This window comes from Vipera ursinii (genome assembly GCF_947247035.1).
Source record: "Vipera ursinii genome assembly, chromosome: 1".
NCBI lineage: Eukaryota > Metazoa > Chordata > Lepidosauria > Squamata > Viperidae > Vipera > Vipera ursinii.
The window spans coordinates 340,822,995-340,843,661 of record NC_139512.1 but is presented as its reverse complement, the minus strand read 5'-3'; the positions used below and the strand labels follow the sequence as shown (position 1 = coordinate 340,843,661).

The following is a 20,667-nucleotide window of genomic DNA, read 5'->3' as shown; positions in this document are numbered from 1 at the left end:
GAAATCTCTTCCCCCTTTTGAAGTTCAGGATTGCATATCGCTTCCCACTAGCTGGATGTCCACAAAATGTTGGATGCCCTTGGCAACCTATGGCTGTTTCTAATAAGCCACTTTTCTTACTTCTTAATCTATAAAGCAAAAGGACTTTTGTCTTGATGAGCCCATTTCATAGAGAAGGGGTAGAAAACACCCCATGTGAGCACCCTTGCATGCATTCTTGTATAAAGTATCTTCTCCCACGAAACCAGGAGGTGCATCCATTCCCATTCCAGCTTGCCCATCTATTCAGGGCCCCTACTATCCTTCCTCCTACTTTAAAAGAGTGGCTTACATGACACACACTTTTCTGGCTGATGGATGCTGCTTACAGAATGCTTTCCTCAGTATCAGCTGTACCTGATACTATCTTTAAATCTTTTGCTTTTCGTTTTGCCCACTATGGTAATCCGTTGGAACTCTGTGATAGTCTTTTAATGAAGTGGCTTTATTACTTTTTTTTAAAAAAAGATAAAGCCATTATTTAAATTTCTTTTTCACTGCCATGGAACCTACCGGTTGTAGATTCTGAGTCATAACATGAAGCACTACAAAAAACGGAGAACTGTCTGCCTTTCTCTAATGCCTGCAGGAGGTCTGGCAGAAGATGTTAGTCCTTGTTGCTTAATGGCCACCAAAATTAAACTTCTATTCATCACATGAGTATTTCTGGATTCCACTGCTCAATAACCCTACAGCAAGACAGCCAACAGACTGCTACGTTTATCATTAAGTGAGGTTGGCTACTGTGGCATCCACACCTGGTGTTCCAAAGCAAGACAAACAATAGCCAATCCCCTCCTTGCTTGCTGTACCTTGTTGCCACTGGTGTACATGGCCAGCACACAAAGTAGGTGAAAGGTATGGGCACATTTGATCAGTCTCCCCACACTTCCAGGTTGGATCATCTTGCTCTCACTGGTATCACTGTATCCTGAAGGAGCAGCCAATTTTTCCATACAGATAATGCAATCCTACAAAATAAACAGTTCTTTCATATTTTTGCTTCAGGGGATTGAAAACATCATAACAACCAATCAACCCCTTCCAGATAAGGATCTTGTGAGACAATCAGATGTCATTTTGCTCTAGGAGAGAAGAAACATTTAATCTCTTCCCCATGGACTATTTTCCTCCTTCAAATCTTCTCTGGCTGCTTTTTCTCTCCTAGGATTTTAGAACATAGGATTGGGAGGGACTTTGGAAGCCTTCTAATCCAACCTGTACATGCATAAGCAAAAGTATCTCAAATTCTAAGGGAAGGATGCTTCTCTGCTCTATGTGGCCAAACAACATGGTTGGAAAAATTTTGCTGAAAGAACTGTAAAGTTTTCTTGCAAAAGCAGGAATTGGCAGGCCCAATTGTCACTTGAGGAGTGACATGTTGGAGGACTGTTTAAAAACAAAAACAAAAGAAAATCAAACATTCCCCTAGGTCAGGGGTAGGCAACCTCGGCTCTTTTATGACTCATGGACTTCAACTCCCAGAATTCCTGAGCCAGCCATGCTGGCTCAGGAATTCTGGGAGTTGAAGTCCATGAGTCATAAAAGAGCCGAGGTTGCCTACCCCTGCCCTAGGTCCAACTCTACTCCTGATATCATAGGCATATCCAAGTGGCCTTGCACCCAAAAACCAATGAGGCCTTTTTCCCCCCTTGTACCTCACACCTTCTTCCCCCCCCCTTTCCTTTTCCTTCCCTTAATCTCCTATTTCTATTTATCTTTGTATTTTATATATTAAATAAAATTTAATAAAAAGAAAAAAAACAAAAACAAAAGCCAAAATCAATGACGCTCGATTACGATGATCTCTTTGAGATCAACCAAGGGTATTTTAGTATGGCCATCTCCTGTGACAGGCGGGGCTTTCCATGTGTCCCACCACAGATCAAATTTGCAGATGAACCTTTTGCAGCAACAGCATCTTCCCAAATACAGTTATGCGTGAATGGCTAGGCTAAAGGAGGGGGGGGGGCGGTGAGAATTAACCTTTATGTAATGTGTTCAAAGGCAGCATCACACACTGATTAAAGACAGGTCACAGTTCAGCATGGAGAAAATCCAACAGGAATCATCATGCATTATCTGGGTTGCACAAAGTACTAAATGCAATTTGTTGTAATCATTTGCTGAGCAAGCCAGTCACTAGACTCAGCCCAAATGAAATGAAGCACACTATAGCTTAGCTTAATGTATGACCCCTGATAGCATTGGGAAATACCCTTTGCCCCAAACTGAAAAGAATCCCCAGCAGCTGAAACAGAAAATGGTATCAGACTCATAGAGAATTCAGTACAAAGCATCCTGAATTTTAGGAGCGTATTTAAGTTGTCAAAGCTGCCTTCTGTTTCAAAAGAGTAACCTTCCAGGTTAAGCCACAGAAAGCTAATGTAGAATGTTCTGGTGAAAACTGAATTTGATTAACCTTTAATTGAAAGTCTGAACTATTAATATGATTAATTTTCTCTTTATCTTTTTTTATTATATTCAATTTCATTTTCCCATTTCTTCCACAAACAAGTCAACAAATATATAGCCATACATAAATACATACACGTACGTTTGGGTGCTGCTCGTCCATTTCCCCTTTCACTGTATCCACCCTCCTTCTCTCTCTTCCCTCTTCTCTACTTTCTTTCTCCCTTTCTCCTTTCTTTCCTACTTCCCTCTTCTTCCTCTCCTCTCCTCTTTCCCTCACCACTCCCCTCCCATTTCTCCCCACTTCTCCTTTTTCCCTCCAACCTTTCTACTTCCTTCCCCCTCCTCTACTCTTAATTTCCTCTTTTTCTGTCGTATTACAATGTGGCTGGAACATTTCAAAGATGTTGTGGATGGTTACAAAGAGGTGGTGGCGTGGTGGTTAGAATGCAGTATTCCAGGCCTAGTCTGTCCACTGCCAGGAGTTCGATCCTGACCAACTCAAGGTTGACTCAACCTTCAATCCTTCTGAGGTCAGCAAAATGAGGACCCAGATTGTTGGAGGCAATGTGCTAACTCTGTAAACCGCTTAGAGAGTGCTGTTTATAAGGCTACGTGGTCCCAGAAGATCCAATCTCATCAATGATAACTAGCAAAGCCCAATGATAAGATAGAATCATGTTGATTGCCCCATACACAAATGAAGGGGAACACAAGCTTGAACAATATAACACCAGCATTGTTGTCAACCAGTAGGGTCCGTGTTGTATCGGTTGAGGATGATGAGAATTACAATCGACACCTGGGAAGGTGTTAAATGGCCAGAGGTTGGCTTTAAGGAAGGTTTCTATGACCCACTCAGCAATGCTCTTTGAGGGAGGTGAGTGGTTTAGAAATGTGAAATGTAGATAAACAAACTGCTCATGTGCATCTCTTCCACATACCTCATCAACTGGAGGTGTCTTCAGCTCTTCCAAATACTTCTTCACAACCTCTTCTGGCCTGGTCTTGCTGTCTGAAGGAAAACAGAGAGAAAGATCACAGAGGGGAATATCATTCTGCACTAAGGCACTCGGAGGGAAAAGAGGTGAAGGGGAGCAGCAGGAGGCATAGGCAAGTTAAGATGGCAGGCAAAGAAGAAGGAAGAGATGTTTCCAGAAAATTAATCCAGCACAGTCATTTTTGAACGGCTAATTTGAAAACAACCAGTATTTTAATGGTACACAAGTAAGGAATATGGCTATTCCTACTGCTGCTGCAGAGGCAAAGGCATCAAATGGGCAGGAAAAAGAATTAGAAGATCAACTATGGCTGTGGATGTCATTTTACTTTAGGCTGGGGAATTCTGGGAATTGAAGTGCATATCTGTTAAAATTGCTGAGGTGGAGAAACATCGTTCTAGTGTATTATATAGTTTGGAAATAAAATGGAGTTAAACTTTGAAGCTGGTTTTGCCTTTGGAAGCAAAGGGTTTTACCTTTGGAGACTTCAAAATTTAACTCCCATTTTATTTCCATGCTGGCTGGGGAATTCTGGGAGTTAAAGTCCATATCTAATATACAACATTTGGGGTGAAGAGGCTTTGAAAATGTCCTTGCCGTAACTTTTCCTTCCTTAACGAAAATCTACAATCAGAAACACAGTATTTTTTTTCCAACTACTGGAATTTTTGTACATGTACATCCTATATTCATTTCAGAAAATGGTTGAAGTTAATTTATGTAGGTACCCTGGTTCTACAAGTCAAAAGGCAAGGAAGAGACATAATAGGCAATGCTTTTCTCAACAACAGAGTGATCTGAGAGGTCAATATCCCTCCTTCCAAACACACAAGGGTTATCTGGGCTTGAGAAACTGATCAGGGAGAGCAATTATGTGTATGTGTTTGGAATCTACTGAAGAACAGCATAGACATGAAACCATCACTAATTTGGGGATGCAAAGTTTTGAGGTGAAAACCAGAAAAGACCTTAAAATAAACTTTAGAAAGTGACTAAGAGACCCCAGGATGAAACAAAACCTTTGGTCCACCTATGTACATCTTATGGTCTGCCATTCTGCACTATGTGCTGCACGCAATTGTGTCACAGAATGCTGGAAGCCAACCTTATGCTGTCACTGGGTGGAAGTGATCAACTGGTTTTATTCATTTAAATTTATTGGCTGACTAATTCCTGGGATCATACCAAAACTAGAAAACCCATACACAGTAAAAAAACATTAATGGTCAATTTATGCAAGCTGAGTGCTTGTCCTGTAGGTTTATGCAATTTAAAAGAATTAAAGAAATTATAACAGCATAATGATCTCCAAAACATAAAAGTAGCTAAAGTAAAACCCTGTAAGATAACTCTTAAAAAAATATAGGTTTGTACTCAGTTTTCACTAAACTCATACAAAGGGGGGGAAATGTTCTATGAAAGATATAACAACGTTTCCTAAGAAAAAAACATTATTAGTGGATGATCCCACCATCCAGTTTAATGCTAACAAATTGAAATATGTTTTAGATGCCTTTAAAAAAAATACTGGAAACTTTCCAGCGGTTGTTAGAACAGATCTCAACAAAGTAATTTCACAACGCAGTTCTGAGCATTGTGAAAATGAATGCTGTTTTCCTTTCTATAGCTTGTCTGATATTAAATAATTTAAAACAAATGCTTATCTCTGGCCTTACAGATGGGTAAGAAACTAGGCTTTCGAAATTAACTAAGCGTGCACAGTTTTCTTGGGGGGGGGGGGGAGGGAGAAGGAAGAGTGCAAAGGCACTACTTCTTGGAGTGCTCCATAGACCAGGCCAGCAGCAGACGCAGGGAAGTTCAACCCTAAGTAGGCTAGAGGGATTCTTTCAAGTGCAAAATGGATCCCAAGCTGTGATTCAGGGACCATTGGTAGCCTGCTTAAGTTTCAAAGGAAGACCCCAATGTAGGCATATAGGGACGAAAAATCAAGAGATTGCAGAACTGTTACTGTTACATTCCTACTTGAAATCTTGTGAAAGTTTGGATATATATATATATATATATATATATATATATATATATATATATATATATATATATATATATATATATATAAAATAATTCTGCTCAGTTCTGAGGTCTTCCAGATGGTCTCAAGCTGCCTGGAGGCAGACACTGTGCTGCTGTCCCCTGGCTGACGTGAAGCTTTTCAGATTTGTGAATTACAACATAGTGGTTTGCATATAAGAAAAAGTAAGGATCTGCTATGAGTATAAACACGGATTAATGGGGATAGAAATTGTACTGTACTTTTCCACAGACATATTCTTGTCCCGTCCCCCTAACAGCTTATTTTCAAAGACCAGAAAATGCCAATATAATTATGACAAAATAGTAGGCTACTTAGCCTTTTGCCTACGTGGAAAAATGTTTTAACTGGACACTTTTGTATAAGGAAAGGAGAAAGCTAAGGGAATTTGAGAAAATGTCACTGCATTTTTATGTTTGTCAGCAAGCACGTTGCAGTCTGCTCTGCAGCTGTGCTGTTATCTTATCATTGTAACCATGGTGAGTGTCACATGTTCAACCACATTATGGTTTCATGTCTGGTTCTACTATTGTGTGCGCATGTCCAAAGTTTTTTTCTTTTTTCTTTTTCTTTCTCTCTGTGCTGTCTGGTGAGACAGAGCATGTAGTCAGTTATGAGTCTTTCTTTGATTAAAGTTTTTACAGTAGAATATGTTTCGGGGTTTTCTTTCTTTTACCTGGAACGCACCATGCCTCAAATGAACCACGGTTGTTTTTTGATTTACTCCTTTGACAGAAAGGAGAGGCAAGAGGCCGCTTTGAGAAGGGCGGGCTGGGAAGGGACGTTAGTGGCCCTTGCGTCAAAATACATTATTATGTAAACAAGCAGAGTTCTATATCTCTTTATTGGACACCCCATATAATCCGTTCAAACAAAATTATTAAAAGTTTTAAACTTTTTAGGAACTGGCGATTTGAATAAATAAGGCCCAGAAGTTAACACCCCTAATCCATCCCCCACTTGTCATGCCACCAACCACGAAAAGAGCTAAGATTAACATCAGTATAAGAACTTTAAATTGATTATTTTGGAGTGTGGCAGCATGGCTTTAAAGTAGAGGTCCCAAATTGCACTTCTGACCAATAAATCCAGTCCTGCCATAGTGCCAGTAATATGTTCAGAAGTTGGCGTTTTCAAAAAATCAGAGACTCACAGGGCCTGTTAGTTATTTTGTTTTCTCAATGCACCTTGTTACAGCTGCTTGTATTAACCATTAATATATGGATGGCTATTTAGTTTTAATCTCTCCAAGCAACTCTTCTAACTCTTTTAGTGCTCCTCTTCCCTTTCTCATAAGAGCCAACCAAAAGCATCTGACATACTCACAAGCAGCCATCTCGTTAGCTTCTTCCACTGTTTCCTTTCAACTGGTATTCTGAGGCAATGATATCCCTAATTTAGGGTCAGCATCAAGTATTCAGAGCTGATAGCCCTTGACAGTCCTGATTTCCATGAATTTATTCAATCCCTTAAAGCCACCCAACTTAGTGGCCCATCACTGGATGTTGTGTGAGGGATCCATCACTGGATGTTTTGTGAGGGATCCACAGGTTAATTAATATAATATGTAAGAAAAGTATATAAATCATATGAAAGTGATTCTACAAAGATTGGTGCAAAATTACTTTTCAAGATTTTAATTAAGAAAAATTAAAATTGTAAGTTCAAAAAAATTACAAACCCTAAAAACATTTTAATACCAGATGTAACCCAGTACTGATCAAATCCTCAGTTGTCATGTTTCTTCATCAATGTCTTTGATGAACAAACGTTGGGATGTATAGTTTACCCTTCCTTTTCCCCATTTTTTAAATCTCTGCCCATTGTTTCTACAATTCTGCTTTAACTGCTTCAAGCTGCAACTGTATGGAAGAGATACACAAACAAATGACATAATTTAATAAAATGCAATGTGAATGTCCATTAGTAGTCTAGCTATACAGGTAGTCCTCGGTTAATGACAGGAACTGGAACTGACATTGCTAAGCAAAACAATCACGTGACAGTGCTGCTTATCAATGGCAATTCCAGCACTCGGAGCTGCCATTGTTAAGCAAGGATATCCTGTGGTTGCCATTTGCAATCTCCGGTTGGCTTCCTCGTTGATCTGGCTTGTTGGAAGCTGGCAAGGAAGGTTGCAAATGGTGAACGCATCACCATGGGCATGTTGTAACAGTCAGAACTCCACAGACTAGTTGTAAGCACCACTCGTTCAGTGCCCTAACAAGCTTGAACGGTTGCTGAATGAGTGGTTGTTAAGCAAGGACCACCTGTAGGGTCACTGCTCTGCCACCTTCTTCTCCTTACCACATTTCTCCATTTAGCAGGAAAAACCCTTGCCACAGCTGGCTTCTCTACTTGGGTACGTGGGTGGTCTTCTGAACCGCTAAAATGATCGGGCTGACGCTGGACAATAAGACCTACAAAGCAGCAGCAGCATATAAAGCAGAATTGTGTCAAAACTCTTGGGCAACAGGAAAGCTTGCCCTTCATAGAAAGAGTAACCAAAGGCATTTTCATCGAACTGTTTCTGGGAGAAGTCGGAGAATAAGGAAAAGGAAAATGCAGGGCAGGAAAGAGAAAAAGGAGGCAAAGGTGGCAACAGAAGCAGCAACTGAAGAAGACTCCCGCGGAGTCCAAGCAAGTGAGAGCTACCTTTGGTGCCCGCGCTCCTCCTTCCCTTAACTGAGCAGTTTTTTTTAGAGGCTCTATGGGCTCGGGCAGGTTGAGGCGCTTGGGTGAGGTGCACAGGAAATCCAGGGACTGACATCAGAAAGGCCATCATGCCTACAAGGGACATGAGACAGTCATGCACAGGGCAGGTAAGGGGAAAGGGGTGGAAAGAAAATTTGCATCATACCATTTGTAAGATTAAAAAGAAACCCTCTGGATTCGAGAACCTGATTCAGTGCTCATTTCAAAAAACAAGTGACCAAGCAAACCCCAAAGGAAAGCAAGCAACACCTTACAGGGAGAGGTGGTGGGTGGTTTTGAGGTAAGGGAATGTAGACACAGTGAAAAGCTTTTCTTTCTTTCTTTCTTTCTTTCTTTCTTTCTTTCTTTCTTTCTTTCTTTCTTTCTTTCTTTCTTTCTTTCTTTCATTCATTTGGAAGAGACAAGGCCGGGGTGAAAACCACACAAGCAACTGCCTGCTTCAGAAAAAGCATTTCAACTCTCTTCTTTCTGCTTTTGGAAAACAGAAAAACCTCCTATGTTCAATTTAGGATTAAAGCTGGTTTATAAATACAGACTTTAAAAACTGCAACAAAAGTTGCTTGACTTCCATAGTGCTGCACTGACAGCACATAAGACCAAAACTTCTTGCCCTTAAGGTTAATATATATCATTATACAATAATTACAGTAGGAAGCTTAATATGCAATATGGAAGAACAAAAACTGTGGACCCACAAATGTATATAATAGCCGTTTTCATTTCCCCCTCCCTATGGCATATGCTACTTTCAAACTTTCTGTGACTTCTAAAGCCTGCTAAAAATTGCTAGTGCATTTCCCTATCATTTTGAGCTTAGAAATATATGCGAAACTGCTGTGTAAGCCAAAGTGACATAACATAGTTCTAATAAAATCACATCTCAAGTCCTCCAGAAAAGCAGCAACTGACCCCCAAATCCTGTTCACTGCAACCTTTTCCCTGCCAAATATTCTCTGTCGGTCTCCCTATCACCCAAAGGTTGCCTATTCCTGTGATAAACTACGTGTTTAAACATCATTGATTGAATTACAACAAACCACAAATAGACTTTTGGCATATTACATGCTATGTGCAACCAATTCATCACAGAATATCCTTTAACCACAAACAAGCCAGAAATGCAATAGCAAAGAAACACATAAGAGAGGTTGCAAAACCAAACACCAACCTCCTTTTATGTTTCAGAGATGCAGTTTCATGTACACTTCTGGTGCCTAGTGCTGCCTCACTGCAAATTCATTCATTCATTGATTTGGTTAGTCAGTCAGTCTGTCTGTCACATGCATGCATGCTACTGGATATTACAGTACAGTGAGAAATATACAGATATTTAAGACAGTTCTAAGTTGCTGACATTAAGGCTACATGTGGCTATATGGAAGTGTAGAAAAATCATGAAATTCAGCTATGCTTCCCAGGAATTCCATTTTCTTTCAAAATTTCTGTTCTATTTATGGATGTGAAGTACTTAGGAAAACATCTGGGCAATGTCTACAAGCACTGCAGAAATCTTGAGTGAACGTTAAGTAAGTTTTCCAAGGACCTGGGCCAATACTACAGTGACCTCAACTGCTCTGTAAACGGGCCTATACATCGAAAATTACAACTGAAGAGAGTGAATGGTTAGAAAATATGCTTTTGGGCAGAATTCAAAAATTGTGTTTTGTTCTGAAAGCGATAACGACTGCTGGTGGACCTGGAGACAAGAAGTAAAAGGAAGCATTGGTGAAAAGGGGGTAAATAGGTAGACTAGACATAGCACCGCTATTTGAGAAGGCAGCGGTCTTTATAGTTTTGTGCTCAGAGGGTCAACCTTTGTTTTTAATATTCCTTCATGCAAAAGTAGTACAGCATGCAAAAAGAAATTGAAATTTATATGAGCTAGAGGGTGATAGAATTAATAGTTTATTGTTGTTAGCATATGGATGCTTATGATTGTTCTTTGTTTTTATACCCTGTATTTAGCTCTGGGAAGTGGGGGGGGAGAGGAGGGAATGGGTGGGAGGGATAGGGAGGGTTAGGTAGGGGTAGGGGGAGGGGGGGATTGTTAAACTTAAAATGTACTGTAAAACTTTTCAATAAAAAATTCAAGAAATTGAGAAAACTGGGCTAAAATAATTTGTGGTTGTATTATAAAAATATTCTTATTCCTTCTTATAAAAACCTATGAGTGTGCAAAGCAATTGCTACACACATTAATAACAGAACACTCCTATACTTCTAAGTCTCCCTTAAATAAAAAGTATTTTTATTTAAATAAAGTATTTTTATTTTATTTTATCTTAAATAAAGTATTTTTTGGCCCAAGTCTCATGACAGGAAGAACAGGGTAGAACAACGGCTAATGACCCTCTTTTACTGGTCTACTATAGAGAGCGTCCTCTCGTATGGTATTGTGGTTTGGTATGCTGGTCTGACAGCCGCGGACAGGAAAGTATTACAGAGGGTAGTGAGCACAGCACAAGACATTGTGGGCTGTTCCCTGACACCACTGGATGACATCGCCAGGGCTTCGTGCCTTGGAAGAGTGAGGAAGATTCTCAGGGATGACTCACACCCTGGACGGTATCTCTTTACTCTCCTACCATCAGGTAGGAGATATAGGAGTATAGCCAGCCATACCAACAGGCTGAAAAATAGCTTTTATCCGTGGGCTGTTAGGCTTTTAAATGGGACATAATCTCCGTAAACTTATGCAGAATTGACTTGGGAGGCCGGTGTGTGGTATAGTTGGTTCACATGGTGTGGTAGGATGGAGGGTTTGTTGTCACTGTGTGTTGAGGGGAGAGAGCACGGGGGGGGGGGGGGGAAAGGCTCAGCTAATCTCAATGTACACATGTTGTACTTTGACAGTAAAGGTTTATTTTATTTAATTTATTTATTTAGGAAGAGGAGCATCAGAGCTATTGTATAGTAGAGCCCCCAGATAAAAAGAAAAAAAGTTTGCCAATCCTTGCCATAGGATTTGGTCAGATGAAGGAAAGCTCCTGCAGACAGAATACTAGGCATATGGTGAGCACACGATCCTGTTTCAATTCTCCTTGATGTGTAACTGACTGAGGCCCCTCCAACCCCTCCCTTGTGAGAAACAAGGTATGAGTGAGCTTCCCTGTAATATCTGAGCTGCAAAAAGCTCATGCGTATATATGTAAAACCTGCCTGACTGCTGAGAGAAGCAGCACATACTTTGCACTTCTGCAGGACATAATCTGTCATCTATACTACAACGAAGAAAATCAGCCTGGAGACAAGCACCGCTCTTTAAGGCCAAGCTTTCTTAAATGCTGTGTAGCCTGTATTTAAAAAAAAAGTGGACCAGGAACGGTTAAAGCAGGGGTCTTCAAACTTGGCCCTTTTGTGACTTGTGGACTTCAACTCCCAGAATTCCTCAGCCAGCCATGCTGGCTGAGGAATTCTGGGAGTTGAAGTCCACAAGTCACAAAAGGGCCAAGTTTGAAGACCCCTGGGTTAAAGTTTGTAGCTCCCGTGTATTATTAATTGTACTTTGTATACAGCATTTCATTATCCCAGTACTTTCTATCTGGCCTAGTGAGAAGGAAGGAAACCCACCGTGTGCTTTCCCAAAGGCTCTAGGTCAGGGGGTAGGCAACCTCGGCTCTTTTATGACTCGTGGACTTCAACTCCCAGAATTCCTGAGCCAGCATAGCTGGCTCAGGAATTCTGGGAGTTGAAGTCCACGAGTCATAAAAGAGCCGAGGTTGCCTACCCCTGCACTAGGTATTTTATTCAGGCACTGTTTCAGTTTCTCGCACTAAGGATTGCCCTCGACCCTAAAGATCATAAACATGCTCTTTAAAAGTATGAGTGCCAAGATTCCTAAGATATTGGTTTCATTATGACACACTAAATTTCCAAAGAAGCATTTTAAAACAATTGCTAGAACTAATCTGTTTCTAAATCAGTCCTTGTAGGGGCAATTCAATTGCATAAGTTGCAATCAGATTAACTGGAATTGGGCACATTCATATGCTAAGTGGGGAGAGTTTAAGAACAGGCAGAAACCCTGATTTTAGCTATTTTTACAGGGAGTTTTTTTTTCCTGCTCTAAAAGAGGGGGGGGGGCTCCTTAAGACTTATCTCCCATTTTTGAAATTCAAACCACTAAATCTAAAAACAGTCCCTATAATATTACTTTATTAATTATCAAATGTTTGGACGGCCATTTGTCTGGGTCTGAAGATTCTCGACCTGATTATTGGCCAGAAGCTTGGATTAAAAGAATTCCATGATATCTTATAGACCTACAAATTCTATAAAATAGGGAGTTACCTTCCAAACATTTATAGAAGGTTATACCACTCACTTAAGAGCAGTAAAGGTGGGGGTGGCATTAACAGAGGGAGAAATTTGAAGTCTCAGTCACAAAAAACAAGGCTCCTCTGCATTAGAAAACCATTTTATCAAAGCAGGAGAAAAGGGGGATCATTAGCAATAAAAGCAAAACGACAAAAAATATGTAACTATGCAATTCCTGTTTTAATGTTTATGATTATTTCAAGTTACACGGTAGTAAAGATTGTAGTTGTTTAAGGCAGACTCTAGCTACAGTGAAAAGGACATTAAACCAACCATAATTACTATGAGATTTACAGAAATTATGGCCTATAGCTTCTCCCTTGATCATCTGATGAGGACATAAAAATGAAATATATGCAGCAGCTCAAAACAGGAAAAACAAGGCAGAGAGGAATGGGACACCAAGGGCCAGGAACATCCCTTTTCCCCACAAGTGCCACCCCTTTTGTCCATATGATTCTTGCTATATAATAAAAAAAAGTCTCTTTATGAGGATTTTTTACATATCCGACTCTAGATTTTCTAATATTAGATAATGCTTTGGGTGCAGAAAATCCCAGATTAATTAAAAACCCCAGGACAGGAATGCAAATCCTGAGCAAATAAATCAGAGTTGTGTGTCCTTTTGCCTCACACTTTTCTACTGTGTGAAATGTCAGTTTGTAGTAGAGTGTTTTTATGCAAATAGTATGTTTAGTCCCCAGATTTTCAAGATAAAGGACTGGTAAAGATCCTTTCTAAAACAAACTGTGGTGAGAAAGACTGATTTGTTGTTTTAAAATAAGCAACTGGATGTTTGATTTATATATTTGCAAGAACAATTTATTTATTAAATTTCTACACTGCCCATATCACCAAAGAAACTCTGGGCAATTGACAACATTATAGTAAAATAATATAAATGCATAAATAAAAGCATACATTTAAAGCAGAATTAAAAACAGGTTAACACAAGTAAAAATGAATCAAACTAAAAAATCCAAAAGGGTAGGTCAACAAAATAGTCGTTGACTAGAGACCATAATTCAGTTGTAGAGCAGAACTCTGCAATATCAGCTTGTAGATATCTCCCAGAAGAGATAAAGAAAAAGGCCACTGACTAGATGAGGACTAGTAAAAGCAGATTAAAAAATATGCAAGATGGTCTAATTCCTGGCAAATCCAAAGGTTAGAGGATGGGGTTGTTTAGCAAATGCAGCTGCTGGAAATGCAGAGACCCTTAAGAAACAGATTCACCTAAGATGAAGACATTTTGAAAACTTCACCCCAGATTTATCATTGCTTAAAAATTATAGTCAGCATCCTTATTCCAGAAGGTGTGGTGGACCAACTGGTAAATTATAAAAAAGTCAGACTTTGAACTGGGGCTACTAGTTTCCCAAAGTAAAATACGGTAGGTAGGATTGTGTGGAATGGGGGGAAAAAGATGGTGGCCATTACCTGCCAGAGCTTCATTCACTTTGCTGGGTCTGGGTATGGTCACTGGTAACTTTGGTACACTGAGGAGACAAAATCAAATAAAATGAGAATTTTTTGCACAGTGGTAAAAAAAATCAAGTTCTTTACTGGGGCAACACATATTTTGTCCCCAAATTGGCTGAATTCTGAAACAGACAAAATTTAGATAACAGAATAACAGATTTAACAGAACAACAGAGTTGGAAGGGATCCTGGAGGTCCTCAGGCCAAACTTCCACCCAAACAGAAGCCCCTACCATCCCAGAGAAGAGGAAAATAGTAATAGTAATAGTAATAATAGTAATAGTAATAGTAATAATAATAATAATAATAATAATAATAATAATAATAATAATAATAATAATAGTAATAGTAATAATAGTTGGAAGGGGCCTTGGAGGTCTTCTAATCCAACCCCCTGCAATAGTAGTCCACTCTCTTCTTAAAAGCCTGGGGTGATGGAGCACCCACAACTTCTAAATTATCCTGGACGAGAAACTGGAGGTTTCATAGGGTTGGTAATGGAGTGGTTCACAAACAGGATATGGAGGATTAGGCCCCACTGATTGCTCTCCCAATCCTCCTCCTGGAGGAAAGGACCCAGTAGCCCCCACCAGTTACTTTACTCCTGAGAAAACGTCTCTGCCACCCATTTCCCTCTGACCCTTCCATAGTCTGACTATGCTGAAGAGGCTAGATCCCTTTGGGCAAAATGAGAACCTCTGATAAGGCTTTTAAACATTTAGCATGAAAAGCAAGGCCAGGCATCTGGAGAAAGGAAAGGAAAAAGAAAAGAACCAAGGCTTTTTGACAAGGCAGATCCTTCTCCACCCTGGACCCAGGATTCTCTCTCACCAACACGCACAATCAGAAGAGTTTCCAGTCCATAAAATCTCAGCTATTATACTGACCCCGACTTTCTATCCAAATTCATTCATTCATTCATTCATTCATTCATTCATTCATTCATTCATTCATTCATTCATTCATTGCTGTTGCTGCTGTTAATTCTTACCGGCCTTCAGCCATCTTCTCGGAAACTTGGGGGAGAAAGCGCCGAGGGAGAGAAAAAGAAAGAGAAACCAAAAGCACAGGGGGGAAAATGGCGGCTGCCCTCCTTCCTATATAAGCCCCCTTGGGAGGGGAAACCCTCTCTCTTGATTGGCTAATCAGTATTCGGTTTTGTCTGTCTCCACCCATTATTTGGATGGACAAGTCAATTGGCTTTTGTTTTTTTTAACCATTTCAGTGTCTGCCTGAACCCGAACCTATTTTTCAACTGAGATTTTCAGACGATCACCTCTACCTACCTGAGGAACAGAATCTGATTTTTTTTTTAAAAAAAGCGCAAAACAGCAAGAGATTTAACTCTGCAGGGACTTGTCCAGGGAGTTGCCAGGAGTCAACACTGACTCAAAGCTGGTAAACCACACAAACAGCTTGCAGAAACCCCCCTGGTTTTCTTAGCAAGCATAGATCTAAAAGAATAGCGCTAACATTCCAGGCAGTTTATTTCCCCCTCAACACATTTCAATCTTAAGAACTTTTTTAAGGAGGTTTTTCTATACATTCCAGCAACATCTGCTTTTTACAAGAGCTGCGTCCAGTCCTTGCCAAATTCTGGGAGAAGAGCCAAGCAAGTGAGGGGAGGATGACACAATCGCTGAAACTCCTAATCACAACCATCCACTATCTGTAAAATGGAGAACTCCTTCAAGGTCAGAACAGAATGAACACAGGAAAGAAATACCTTAGTTTTAATTCAAGGAAAGATACAGGTTTTCAGATGACTTTTTGGAAGATGAAGATTTAACTCAGTGGTTTGCCACTCTCTCCCTAGGGCCTAGAGCAGGGGTAGGCAACCTTGGCTCTTTTATGACTCGTGGACTTCAACTCCCAGAATTCTTGAGCCAGCTGGCTCAGGAATTCTGGGAGTTGAAGTCCACCAGTCATAAAAGAGCCAAGGTTGCCTACCCCTGGCCTAGAGGAACAATTGATTTTTAAGCAAGCTTGAAACGATTAAAGCAGGCAACTTTAAACCTGGCAACTTTAAGAATGCATGGTTGGCTGGGAAATTCTGAGAGTTGAAGTCCAGAAGTCTTAAAAGTTGCCAAGGTTGGACAACCCCTCAGTTAAATCTATGCTGCAGTCAGCCATTGTTGCAACTGAATCTTCCCCTAAGGCAGGGGTCGGCAACCTCGGCTCTTTTATGACTTGTGGACTTCAACTCTCAGAATTCCTGAGCCAGCTATGCTGGCTCAGGAATTCTGGGAGTTGAAGTCCACGAGTCATAAAAGAGGCGAGGTTGCCGACCCCTGCCCTAAGGGAATGATGATTCACTGTCTTACAACTTGCCATTCATTGTTGCAAATCAACTCCATCCACAGGAGCTAGGTATTGGGGCATCTTTTTGTTACCTGCCCTCAATCTGATCCTATTTGTCCTCAAGCCTAGCAATTAGAAAATGAGAATCATAGTCTGAGTTTAGGCAGCAAACAGCCTCTCCCCTTACTGACATATTTTGTAATTAGATGGCTCAAGACAAAGCACTTGTCAAAAGTGAATCCAAGGTTATTGATAGCGGTAATAAACACAGACTATGCTTCTCATTTTCTAATTGCTGGGCTTGAGGACTTAACAACAGAAATTTGGCACTCAATTGTAGTTGTTAAGTGAAATAGTTGTTAAGTGAGTTTTGCTCCATTTCACAAATTTTCTTGCCACAGTTGTTAAGTGAATCACTGCAGTTGATAAGTTAATAACCCAGTTGTTAAGTGAATCTGACTTCATTGACTTTCCTTGGAACATGACCTTGGGACACAGCAACAGTCATAAATATGAACCGCTGACAAGCATCTGAATTTTGATAACATGATCCTGGCAATGCTGCAAAGATCATAACTGTGAAAAGCGGTCATAAATAAGTTTTTTCAATGCCTTGTAACTCTGAATGGTCACTAAATGAATTGCTGTAAGTCAAGGACTACCTGTATATACCTTAATGCAGCATTAAACATAGAAATATTATGGAGGAAAGTGACTATGGAATCCAGACTGCTCACACGGATCAAAGCCCTTTACACAACTATTTGCTTGAGAGGGGGCCTTGCAGTTAATGGAGCCATGACAAGTAGGATCAATACAAAAGTGTAAAAAGAGGGTGCATTTAATAAAGGCTTACCAGGACTGATGAAAGATGCTAAAGTGTACAAGTCTAAGGCTTTCAACACACATTGCAACATCTTGCTAAATGCTGACAATATGATTTTACTATCATATTTATTTGTTGGACTACGTGAGTTATGATTTGGCTCCTACTATCACAATAATTCTCAGATTATTAATAAATCAAAGTAAAAAATCATGGTTTCTTTTAAAAAATGACATCACAGCCATAGATGTTTAATAGATGGTGAGCTAATAGAGCAGGCATGTCAAACTCGCGACGTCACGTGATGCCGCGTGATGTATTGGGACTTTTTTCCCATTGCCAGCAATGGGGAGGGCATGGTTTCAGCAGGCCGTCAGTTTGTCATGCCTGCAATAGAGCAAGTTAACACCTTTCCCTATTTAGCAGTAGCCTTTTCTGAGACTGGATTTTGGCTCCATCATCATCAAAGCAGCTTACTCAGAGCAAGAGCACATGCAAATTCACTGTTAAAATTGATAAATCACTGCTATCCAGATTCCTTAGCTTCAATTGTTAAGATATACCTAATCAAGGTTACCCTTATGCTCTTATGTGGAGCTGAAGTTCGGGGCTTAAAACACAAATCATTATTAGAACAAACCAACGTTTGAGAAGTCTCTTGGGTATGGATAACAGCACCTTAGATACTGCAGTTAGAGCTGAATTGGGAAGTTCTATAATTTGTTCTTTCTCTAAAATCAGAGCCTTATTGGTGCAAAATCAATGCTATGGAAACTGACAGATTCACAAAATTGAGTCTGATAGAACAGATAAAATCTCAACTAGAGACTTCTTGGGTTGATAAATTTTATCAATAGCTGTGCTCTCCCTGTTTCCTATCCAAGTGAAAAAGTTTTCTGTCCAAAGAATTGTGGACATAGAAGTTCATAGAGATATAGTTACTCCCAGTAAGGCCAACACATTGAGATGAATGAGCCGCTATAAAGGCATCTTCTATGTTGCCAATTATTTAAACATAAAAATCTCCAAGCCTCTTAGGGGAGTCTTTACTTGAATGAGATTTGAGCAGTTGGGAGGTTTAACCAAGTCGCTTAAGATGAATGTACTTGCATTTGTGGAGCCCCAGAGACAGAGGACATAGTGCATAACTTATTTGAATGTCAATTGTATAAGAAAGAGAGAGATCAACATATTGAACAGCACATTAGACTAGCAATCTCCTGGAATCATTATATTAAAACAACATATTTCATATGCCTTAAAATTACAAACAATAAAGCCCTTTCCTTAAACAAAATAGTGCAGTTGAGAACTGTATACATGCATCTGATTAGGTTAAATTGTAGGGGTGACACAGATTATTTGCATTTTCTTTTAGTATATTTTGTAAAATAAGATCTTATTGTTTTGTATTTTACATTTGGTATTCTAATATGGCCTGATAAACAGTAAAGTACTGTTACTATTTAAACACTACAGATAGTCCTCGACTTACAACATTTTGTTTGAACATGCTGTTCAAAGTTATAACAGCCCAGAAAAAAGTGACATGACTTTTTTTCACACTTACAACTATTGCAGCATCCCCCATGGTCAAAATTCAGACACTTGCCAACTCTTATTTGTGATGGTCGCATGTCCCCGGGTCCCGTGATCACCTTTTGCAACCTTCTGACAAGCAAAATCAACGGGGAATTCACTTAACAACCCCTTTGCTAACTTAACAACTGCAATGATTTACTTAGCAACTGTGGCAAGAAAGGTTGTAAAGTGGCACAGATCTCACTTAACAACTGTCTCACTTAGCAAAAGAAAATGTGGGCTTCATTGTGGACCTAAGTTGAAGACTACCTGTATCTCCTTTCAATATAAAGTACATTCTGTAAGAGTAGTCCAGCAAGCATACTTTTCATAGCTCCACAAAGGTTTTATGGTCCTTACTCACACAAGTGCAACTAGGAGCAAATGTTCAAAGTTTGGTAAGTACTATTATTAGAGACAGACATTAAGAAGGTATTTATAACACTTCCACTGCTGCATACAATTCTTAGTATTGTGTAGGTACAAAAGTAGGCTTACAACCCTAATCACTTTTTGAATCATACCTATATGTACCTATATATACACCAACTGGCTAAATTTGAATTCTAAAAGAAATCAGGCAGGAAATCCATCATGCACAGTACCAATTTCTATATGATGGCTCTAATTATAGTTGCAATCCATTTTTATCATTTTGGAAAGGCTTGACCAATATGGTAGCTTTTACACATCCCTTGTTATGGAAAAACGTGAGCGCCAGCACTTCATCTAGTGTGCATGGGTACCCGCTCTTCTTTGGAGAATTACTTTGTGTTTGAGAAACACAAACACAGAGTGTTTGTTTCCTCTTCTTAAAAGTCTTCGTTTAACAACCTTGCCATAAGCTACACAAAGTCATATCTTCTAGAATAAGCACTATGACTTACTCTGAATCAGTCTCATTTATTTCACTTTCCACTCCTACTGTCAGGTTACACAAAAGGGAGCTGTTTTGGCCAGCTGAAAAGACATGAGAAATGTTCTGATTTGAAAAAAAATAAATAAAAGGAAAGGTAGACAAGCAAAGTAGCAAAGCCCAAGTATTGGAGCTACTGCTGCTTTCCTTCTCAGATTTCTACTAATTGTGTACGTTAGATTTGCCCAGAGACAGAAGTAATTACATGCTTCCGATGGGATGCTGTTCTGTGGAGATAGAAACAGAAGCTGTCTAACGCTGTCTCCTAGTGTTGAAATAGCCCTTTCCTCGGCTTAAGCTTATACCTTGTTCTGAAATGTCAGCATTGCTTTCAAAAACAGGTCTCTGTTTAGAACCTGGCAAGTGAAGGTCACCTATAAAAAAAACCTAAAAAGTTAGTAAATTCTGAATCCGAATGCACAGCGGATGACCAGCTCTCAGATCCAACGCATAACTACAAGTTAAATCTCTGGAGTACAAAATATTCATATCTGTATCAAAGGTGCTTTTTCAAAAGGCAACTGGACTTTCTTTGCTTTTTTTTCCTTGAAGATATTTTGCTTCTCATCCGAGAAGCTCCTTCGGTTCTGACTGAATGGTGGAGAATGGAAGGATTTAGAATTAATTCTCCACTATGCAGTATTCACTAGTCAATCTCAATTTCCTTCCCACCCAAACAAAAATTGCTGAAGAAAAAAGATATGATTGAGCTTTTTGAATGCCACCAAATGGTTACCTGTTTCAACACTATCTCTAAATCTGGATGGCCAGATATCGCTCAGAAATTCAAAATTAAGTAAGTAATTTAAGTCGTTAGAATATATAAAGCAGGGCCTCACATGGAAATTAAGTGACATGAATTTAGTTATTCCATTTCAAAATATCACCTGACTTTATCATTAATAATACCAAAGACTGGGCAACAAATTCCATAAATTAATTACAGCTTCGGTCAGGTAAATATTATTTTATTTTGGTCAAGTCCAGTATTAATTTACACTCACAGCATGAACAATCACTACTG

General features: G+C 39.6%; 1 protein-coding gene across 5 annotated transcripts in view; it reads right to left on the bottom strand.

The window, feature by feature from the left end:
• DTX2 (deltex E3 ubiquitin ligase 2) overlaps positions 1–20,667 on the bottom strand; it is a 34,437-nt gene that overhangs the window by 3,328 nt on the left and 10,442 nt on the right. For 4 of the 5 annotated variants that reach the window (XR_014493672.1, XM_083372734.1, XM_083372733.1 and 1 more), the window contains 4 exons: positions 13,978–14,036; positions 8,161–8,292; positions 3,399–3,469; positions 852–1,010 (listed from right to left, as the gene is read on the bottom strand). Coding sequence is in view for 4 of the 5 variants with exons in the window: in XM_083372734.1 (XP_083228860.1) it covers positions 852–1,010; positions 3,399–3,469; positions 8,161–8,292; positions 13,978–14,036 (421 nt within the window). In the remaining variant the exon portion in view is untranslated. The remainder of the gene's footprint in view (positions 1–851; positions 1,011–3,398; positions 3,470–8,160; positions 8,293–13,977; positions 14,037–20,667) is intronic. The other variant, XM_083372736.1, reaches the window with a different exon arrangement.